At 33.1% G+C, this 9741-nt stretch overlaps 1 protein-coding gene across 1 annotated transcript; it reads right to left on the reverse strand.

The window, feature by feature from the left end:
• Window positions 1-721: 721 nt before the first annotated feature.
• Window positions 722-5886, reverse strand: LOC120068810 (TMV resistance protein N-like). Its single transcript, XM_039020441.1, is given in 6 exon segments — window positions 722-1300; window positions 2076-2195; window positions 2293-2568; window positions 2686-2896; window positions 2898-3791; window positions 5411-5886. Coding segments are annotated over 6 exon segments (2556 nt in total).
• Window positions 5887-9741: the final 3855 nt, after the last annotated feature.

The raw sequence follows: 9741 nt of genomic DNA on the forward strand, positions 1-9741 counted from the left end.
AGAACTTGGTTGATAAGAGCCCATGATTTTCCAGCGGATGCCTTACACGTGGTCGATCCTACTGCTCTTTGTCTGATGGAAAAAATGAAAAAGACTTCTTTTTCTGATGGGTGATTAATGCAAATTAATTTTCTTTTTCTTTCTCTCTCTTGCTCACTGATTCTCTCGTTCTCCGCCTTCTGTGTTCTTTACTTTCTTCTAACCCTAATGATTTCTTCTTGTTTGATATGTGCGACTTCTTTGAGTATACGATGGAGGAGTCTTGCAATCAGGTAGACGATGGCAGAAGGAAAAGGTAAATGAACATGCAATCATGTAGACGATTGCTGAAGGAAAAGGTAGATGATCGGTCGATCTTCTAGACGATATGATAAAAAAGTAAATGATCGAGCTATCTTGTAGATGATGAGAAGAAAGGGAAGAAAAATGCTCAACGATTTACGTGGTTCGGCTATTAAACCCTACATCCACGGGAAGGAGAGAGTTTTATTAATGAAGCTAAGTCATAGACTCTTTTTTTTTTTTTACAGATTTTTCAAGTTCTTCTTGAAGCTATGTAGTTGTTGTATCTAAAATTTTGTAAATGATGAGTATTTATACTAATTTCTGATACAAGTAGTTACAATAACTAACGGTAAAGATTAAAGAAATGTGAAACAGCTTCTTGAATGTTGATGTATGAGCTTATAATCTTCACCCATAAATCCATATAATTTCCACATCATTCCTCCATGATGACATGAACACCACAACTTGTTATACTTATTATAGTGTCCGTAAACATGGGATTAAGCTCAAATGATACCGTAAATTTCTTCCAAATACTTCTACCAACATAATTCCAATCATCATTTGGAATATTATCGTCCATTTCCATTGAATTACTCCCAAAACATGGCATACTTGGATCAATCTCTGGTGATTTCTCCATCAAATCATCCCAATCTTGGTAGAAATCTCTATGAGGATTGAGTACAATCAACCACATATACTCACATGGTGATACTTCTATGACCAACCTTCTCCATGGGTGTTCAAGAAAGGAATCCTCAGATTCTTCAGAACTCCATACTTGAATGTCGTTGATAAACACTTCACATTCAAGCATCATTGGCCAATGATGTCGGGTAACATGATTAACTTGAAATTTAACGCAAGGAGCAAAAACTTTCAATCTCCGACCTAGATAATTAAATGGCATAAAAAACATAATTGGATTGTTTATACCCTTGTAACTGAACCATTCTGGAATCTCATAATTCATTAATATGAGTTGTTTGAATCCTTCATCTACATATTCCTGCACCATACAAGAGTGAATATGTAAAATAATAATACGACGAAAATATTAGAGAGATGAAGGTCAGGAGAAAGAGAGGATATATGTACCGGATCACAAGATATGAAATCAGCTATGTTGTCTGGAAATCTGGCCAATGATATGCACCCTACAGCATTCATACAAATTACGCCTTCTGGAACCTTTGAAATTTCTTCAAGCAACTCACAATACATTATATAAAGAAATCTCAATGATTTAAAATTAACAATACAGGAGGGTAGGCTAGAAAAGTTGTTTCCAGACAAGTCCAACTCTCTTAATGAAGGGGCGACATGAGCGATGGTTTTTAAGAAACTCAAATTTGTTAGGTTGTTGCCACTAATTTGTAAATATGTTAGGTAGGGAAATAAGGAAAGGGAACAAGGGTATAAGGAAGGAAATGTTGAAAGATCAGAATCTAAGACAGCTAAAGAAGTAAGATTGCTCAAACGATAAATTGTACTTGGCTCTTGGCACTCATTGGATTGTCAAAACTTTGAGGCTAGTCAGATATCCAATAGTTGGAGATAGATTTGTCATAATACTACTATGGATAATCTAATTCTTCTAAATTAGACTTCATTTCTTCACTTGAAATGAGGACACTATCCAACAATCTTGCACTCTCCCATTGTCACATAATTTTAGGACTCAACTTTAAGTTTGCGTGGAAACTGCATTAAGGCCCTTATGACTACAAAGTTCAATTTTGCAAGTTTACCTTAAGAGATCCAACTGATTCATGAACTTTCACTAAATTTCTACACCCCAAAAAGATTCCAACTCTTTCGAGGTTTATTGCAGCGGATAAATCTGGAATTTCCTCCAAAAACATTGAGTAACGAAGATCTATATGCTTCAACCATTCACAATTCTGCAATGAATAACAAAAGAAAGTAGAATCAAATTTTCAAATTGAGCTAACATTTAAAATTAAAGCATGGTTTATAAGTATAAAATTAATTAGTTACCATAAATCCTTTTCCAAAATGTTTGATGGAGCTACTTGGCAATTTGAGTTCAATAAGTTTCTCCATCGAGTAGCTTGAAGGCAAAGATGAAAAAGGAAATGTATACCAACCGATCCACCTTAAGCTACTTGGTAGAAAGTCGAGACTTTTTGAAGATGTGGCATTGTGAACATTGAGCACTACCAAGTTTTTCACTTTTTCAAAAGCTCTTGAATCAATGTCTAGCTCAGTAGGCTGATCAAAGTTCAATTTTATGGTTTTCACTGCTCTTGCTTCCTACAAAGATACAGGACAAAACTTTCAGTTAAAGTCATTTAAAAAACAATAAAGTCAATATAAAAATGAATTCTCATAATAAATAAGCATAAACAAACATTGGGTAAAACGTCTCACCGTATCTCCATTTAACACATCCATAGCATCTCTTTCAATCAATAATCCTTTTCTTTTAAGAGATTTAGAAGTCTGCAAAAGATGAATTGTGCGACCCATTTGTTGTATCAAGTCATGCATTTCAATCCGATTGAATTTATCGATGGTAAGAAGTGATAGATTCATGAGTTTCGTAATTCCCTCTTCCAAACCTACACATCCACATGCCTCTTAACTTCATTTTAACCTTGTCTATATCTTCTTGTACAAAACAACAAGAAATGTAGAGGAAAATTTCTTTTACATCTTCTTCAAGTCCATCATAACTTATTTGAAGTATATCTTTAATATCTTTATCAAGGTACGAGTTTTCATATTCATCCAATATACGTTTAAACTTGGATTGCTCGGTAGAATAAAGGAATGCACCTAACAATTCAAGAGCTAAGGGAAGACCTTTACAATAACGTACAACACGTTTTGAAAGGCCCAAATAATCATTCGAAGGATGTCTATTCTTAAAAGCATGCCAGCTAAAAAGCTCAAGAGCTTCATTGGCATTCAATCCGTTAACTTTTTCCAATCTATCAAATCCATGATTAGAAAGTAACTTTCCATTTCTTGTTGTCGCAATGATCTTGCTACCAGGTGCAAACCAATCACGTCCACCCGCCAATGTCTCTAATTGTTCACTCTTATCTATATCATCAAGAATCAAGAGAATCTTTTTTGAGCGTAGTCTTTTCATTATGGTGTAAATTCGACTATGGAGATTGAAAGGTTCTTTGAAGTCTTCCATTAAAATCTCAGAAAGTAGTTGCTTCTGGAGCTGAATTAGGCCCTCATATAGCTTACAAGCTTCTCCAATATTTGCTAGAAAGCAACAACCTTCAAATTTATGAGCAATTCTATTGTATAAAGCTTTGGCCAAAGTTGTCTTACCCATACCTCCAATCCCATATAATCCAACCATTCTAGTTCCATCAATCATAACATGAGAGAGTAAACTCATAACTTGTCTGTTAATTCCAACTGGATATTTAGCAACGGGCAACTGTGCTGTTACACGATCTAATTTCTCACAAACTTCTTGAACAATGTTTGAAATCATATTTGCTTCATCATCACTGACATTTAAAGAAAAAAAACATACTTTTTTTTTTCTCAACAATATATCATAAAATGGAAGCATAGAAAAGCGAAATAACCAAATAAACTGAGTCTTATTAAATCCAACCTACTTGTGTTCATCAAAAGGTGTTGTGAAGATAGGATAAACAAATAAATTGATCGATAATTCTAATTTGAAAAAAAAAAACAAGAAAAAAAAAAACTAAGACTTATTTGATTACTATTTTGATTTTTGGTTTTTAATTTTTGTAAATGAAAGCTATAAACATTATTTTCACCTATAGATTTTTATGATTTGTATAACTTTTTTTTCCAAAAACTAAACCAAAGTTCTAAAAAGTAATAAAATAGTAAGAATAATAGTTTTAAAGAATTTGCTATGATTTTAGAATACGGCTAGAAATTCAAATTTTCTTTGAATAAAATTAAAAACTATAATTAAAAATGGAAAATTATTTCAAAGGTAAAATTGTTGAAAATATTTACAAGATATATTAAAATTTTAGAACTATCAATGATAGACGTTGATAGACATTGATAGACTTTTATCTTATGAAACACAGATACTTCATGTGAGGCAAAGAATCAATATCAGACACGTATCGGATACTGATACTTCCAAATACTTCTCAGGTACGTATCTGACACGCGATTTGACGTATCTATACTTCCAGATACTTCCCAGATACGTATCTAACATATCTATTTCTAAGTAAAGATAAGTAACTCATCTAATCTTTCTCAATCTAAAATTAGGCAACCTATTTAAAAAGCTCACTACTCGAGTCCAAAACTAAAAGAAAAAAAAATAGCGGACCAAACCTAGGACTAGAATCATTCATTCTTCATCTTCACATTTGAGTCCCCACAAAGTCCACCAAAATATAAACTATTTGGATATTTTCAACAATAAGTTTTCGTTTATCTTCATACTTCTCCCTCTAATTTTCTTCTTCTTCTTTGCAATATGAGTAACTTTTCTATTGCATTTAATTAACTATTGTAGTTAACATCTAGATACTACTTTTTATGTATTGTATTTCAGTATTTGTATTCTATTTTGTGCTATTGTTATTAACTTGTATGCTAAATTTATCTATATCCTAGATTTTTTTTAAAGAAAAAAATGTATCTTCAATGTATCAGTATCCTCATTTTTTTTATAAATATATATATTAAAAAAATATTAAAAAATGACGCATCCTTAGACTTATCCGTATCTTAGTCTTTTAGAAATTGACGAATTGTCGTATCCGTATCGTATAGTCGTATCTGTGCCTGTGCTTCATAGCTTCTATCGTTGTCTAACAATATCATTGATAGAAGTCTATCAGTGTCTATCAACGTCTATCATCGGACGAGTGTTTTAAAATATTGCTATATTTTGTAAATATTTTGATTTATTTTTCTATTTTTAAAAACAACCCATAAAAAATTTGGAAAGAAACAAACATAATTTTCGAAAATAAAAATAAAAAATGAAATTGTTACCCAATAAGGGTAAATAATACATTTGTTTTACTTTCCCCACTTCTTTAAATAAGAGAAGATAGTCAAAATAGAAGTTGATGAACAAAAAAGAAGAAGAAATAGGAAGAATAAGGGAAAAAAATACTCTTTGCCTAGAACCCATCCAGACATGTGGGAAACAGTAGTCAGAGCCTCCCTCCATGCTTCCATCTTGTTGAAGAATCTAACTTGAAGTTTGACAAATTCTTCTCCAAATGTTCCAATTTGTTTTCTTACATGAGATGGATCCACTTTGTAAAAAACTGGTAAAACAAGTTGTTCTCTTGATTTGTTACACATGATGATTGTCACCAGTTCATTCAAACACCAACTCGAAGATGCATAATTTTCAGAGATTATAACGATCGAGATCTTCGATTCTTCAATAGCTTCCAAGAGAGATGCAGAAATTTCTTCACCCCTTGAAAGCTTGTTATCTATGAAGACATTGATTCCTTTTTGACGCAAAGCCATATTAAGATGGCTCGTGAAATTGGAACGAGTATCCCCACCCCTAAAACTTAAGAATACATCAAAACTCCATCTAAAACGTGAGGGAGATGATCCCCTTGCACCATTCATATTGAGAAATCTGAAAGACAAATCAAAGGAACTGCAAAGCAATAAGAAAGTAGAAGATGCAAAGCCAATGAGAAAATTTCTTTTATATATTGATCAATTGAAAAGTTTGGAAGTCCTCTATGCTTTCTTTTGACATTTTGAAATATCATTATCGATTAAAAATATCCAAGTGGTACATTGAAAAAGTCGATAAATGACAAGAAAAATGCTTATATAATTAAAAATGAAACATACAAATAATATCATATTCCATATTTCTCTTTATTATATATAATTATCATAAAAATGCTTATATAATTATCATATTGCATACAATTAAAATTTTAGTACAGTCCTCGAATAAGGAGAAAATGACGACAAAAGTTCACAGCGACGAGGGGAAAAATAGAAGATTAAATTGTAAATTTGGTTCATATTGTTTTGAAAAGTTTAGAATTTAATCCTTATGATTTAATAAATAGTTGCTAATCTTTATCCAATTATATAGACTAAATTTTAATTTTAAATTATAAAATATTAATTTCTAACTTTCTCCTGATACTAAAATTCTAATTTAATCAAAATGGAAGAGGAAAAAATATAACGCACAGATTTGACTCAATTGACAAAGTTCTGGAGATCTATAGTTCATCTTTTAGGAAGAATTATCCACCAGTGTTTATCTTGACATTTCATGAGATGCGTTAAAGGACTCTTGTGTTGATGGGCTCTTTTGCCTTTGTGTGCCAAAGATTAATTGAATGTAAAAATATAACTTTTTTAGTAAAATAATCATAGTGTGGGAGATTGGAGCTCCGTTTTCATGTCAACATCAAACTGAGCCAAGTTCGTTTTTACGTAAAAATATAATTCGACACATATGAAAACTCTTTTTTCTTGATGGAGACATTAACAATATATATATTTTTTCCTTTTCAAATTAGGTTATGATAAACTTGAAGATCCAAGGGAATTTCTATCGATGTTTCCCTTTCTCGTTGAAGGGAGCTTACTTTGAAAAAGTTAAAGAATTAGCAACTTATTGTATATTTTATATAACGGTGGATATAGTTAATGTTGAAGTATTAGTATGTGAAAAGTATTATCATTATTGTTATTTTGAGTACAATTTAAAAAAGTATATTTATTACATATGAAAATGGTGAGGAACACATGGACTTACACAATTATTCATTAGCAAGAGAACAGACCTAGAAGAACTATTGTGCCACTAGCTAGATTCCAAGAAATCTGATTTTGCTAATGTAGCATTAAGTGCTGCCATTTCATTAAGCAACAATGAAACCTACCAGCTTTGAAAAAGCAACAAACATCCTTGATGCTAGATAGTGATTGAGGTAATGAATGATGAAATGAAGTCCCTCAACCAAAATGACACTTGGAGACTAGTTACCGTTTCCAAAAGGGTAAAAAACTTATCTCATGTAAGTGGATTTACAAATTTAAAAAGAGATTCCATGTGTGCAAAAAATCTAGGTTCAAGGCAAGGGTAGTTGCTAAAGAGTTTACTAAAAATGAAGGTATAGATTACACTAAGGTCTTTTCTCCAGTGTGAAGCATACATCCATTAGGCTACTCCTTTCCTTAGTTGTGCAAAAGGACTTGGAGTTTAGACCAATTGGATGTAAAGACAGCCTTTACATGGGTTGTTGAATGAGACCATTTACATGATGCAACCTCAAGGTTATGTGAAAAGGGGGAGGAAGACTTGGAATGTTTGCTGAATAAGTCTAATATATGGCCTCAAGCAGTCACCAAAGATGTTGGTATGAGAGGTTTGATGAAGTGATCTCCAAGATGGGGTTCAAGAGAAGCTCATATGATTGGTGTGTTTATACAAACTCTAGTAGCTTCAAGGAACCAGTTTTATCTACTTCTTTATGTAGATGACATGCTGCTGGCCAGGAGCTCCAAAAAAAGAATTGAGGCAAGTTAAAATGCTTTTAAAGAAAGAGTTTGATATGAAAGACCTAGGGGAATCAAGAAGGATCCTAGGAATTGAGAATTGAGAGAGACAGAAAACAAGGTAGATTGCAAGTAAGTCAGTTCAGAATATTGTGCAAAAATATTGCAAAAGTTTCAAAATAGAGAGTGCTAAACCAGTTGGCACTCCTCTTGCACCTCATTTCAAGCTCTTAGCTGAAAATAGTCGAAAAGGTATAGATGAAGAGCATATAAACCATATGAAGGTTGTTCCCTATTCCCAAGTAGTGGGATCTCTAATGTACCTTATGAATTCTACCAGAACCAGATCTGTCTTATGCAACAAGTATGGTCAGTAGGTACATGGCAAACCCTGGAAAATGACATATGGAAGTAGTCAAGTGGATACCGAGGTATCTATATTCATCAAAGGATACAAGGGTCTTATATAGACAGAATGAGCCATCCAATAATGAAATGTATGGTTATGTAGATGCAGATTATACAAGGGATTTGGACAGAAGGCGTTCTTTATCAGGCTATGTTTTCCTATGGGGGAACAATTTGATAAGTTGGAAAGCTAGTTTATAACCTTTGTGGCACTTTCCATAACAGAGGCTAAGATCATTGCACTGTCTGAGGCTATGAAGGAAGGTTTGTGGCTGAAAGGTTTACTAAATGATTTTGGCATAACACAAACAAAGGTCAGAATATATTGTGATAACTAGAGCACAACCTACCTATCTAAAAACCAATAGTTCACAGCAGAACCAAGTACATTGACATTAAATATCATTTCATTAGACAAAAGATTGAGAAAGGAGAAGTTGAGGTAGTGAAGATTCATACCTCAAACAATGCAGCTGATATGCTAACCAAAACAATTCCATTAAACAAGCTTGGCCAATGCTTGGACCTTCATGGTTTCGAGCTACCTGAAAAAGGTTAGCTCAAGTCAGCTCATCAAGCAAAGAGGGAAAGGTACTCTGGATGCTTACAAAGGTTAAGATTGTTACATAAAGAATTGAAGACAAGAAAAACATCGTTGTAGGCAATTGAACCGTTGTTGACTTCTTTCTGTTATATGTTGTAACCACCAGAGCTTCATCGTTGACCATTGCGCTTGTATATATAAAGAAAACGAATGTGAGAATGATGTAATAAGAAAACAAGAGAGAGCAAGGCATTCATTCTGTAATAACCTTGAAGAAGAAGTAATGAAAGAGACCCTCCCGATTTGCATAGTGGACGTAGGACTTTGGCTGAACCACTTAAACTCATGTGTTCTTTCTTTCTAACTCTACGATCATTTAGCATTTACTAAAGTATCGTTTACACGATCGTGTGGTTCCTATCACATCGTGTACTTGATCGTTTAGCTCCGTCTCCAATCGTCTATACGATCGTCTAGCTCTTCAGCTGTCATCTATATGATCGTCTAGCTCTTCAGCTGTCGTCTATATGATCTTTTAGCTTCAATCATCTGTCGTCTACACGAACGTCTAGTGCTTCATCCTATCGTTTACATAATTGAACTATCGTTTAGTTCTTGGAGCTTCGCCTACATGATTGAGCTGTCATCCGGTAAACGACAGAAGATTTTCAAGCCTCAAACATACTACCTCCTTGACTCTTGAATTGTTTTTTACCGTTAAATCTGAGTAAATTGTGATTGTGAACGTAAAGTTCATAGTCAGCTGGGACAATAATTAGAGAGAATGTTACTAATTACAAAAAAAAATGACGAATGATGAAGAGTTATATAGTGCACCTCTCTAAACCCTAAGGTCATAATTGTAAATAAAGACCTCGTACTCATAATTGTAAACAGCGAGACCCTTATACTCATAATTGTAAATAATAGTTAAACCCCATGCTAGGTCATTTGAACCACCAGATAATAAATTCAAAGCATTCTAACCATTTTCAATA

This window comes from Benincasa hispida, unplaced genomic scaffold (genome assembly GCF_009727055.1).
Source record: "Benincasa hispida cultivar B227 unplaced genomic scaffold, ASM972705v1 Contig1079, whole genome shotgun sequence".
In the NCBI taxonomy this organism is placed as follows: Eukaryota; Viridiplantae; Streptophyta; class Magnoliopsida; order Cucurbitales; family Cucurbitaceae; genus Benincasa; species Benincasa hispida.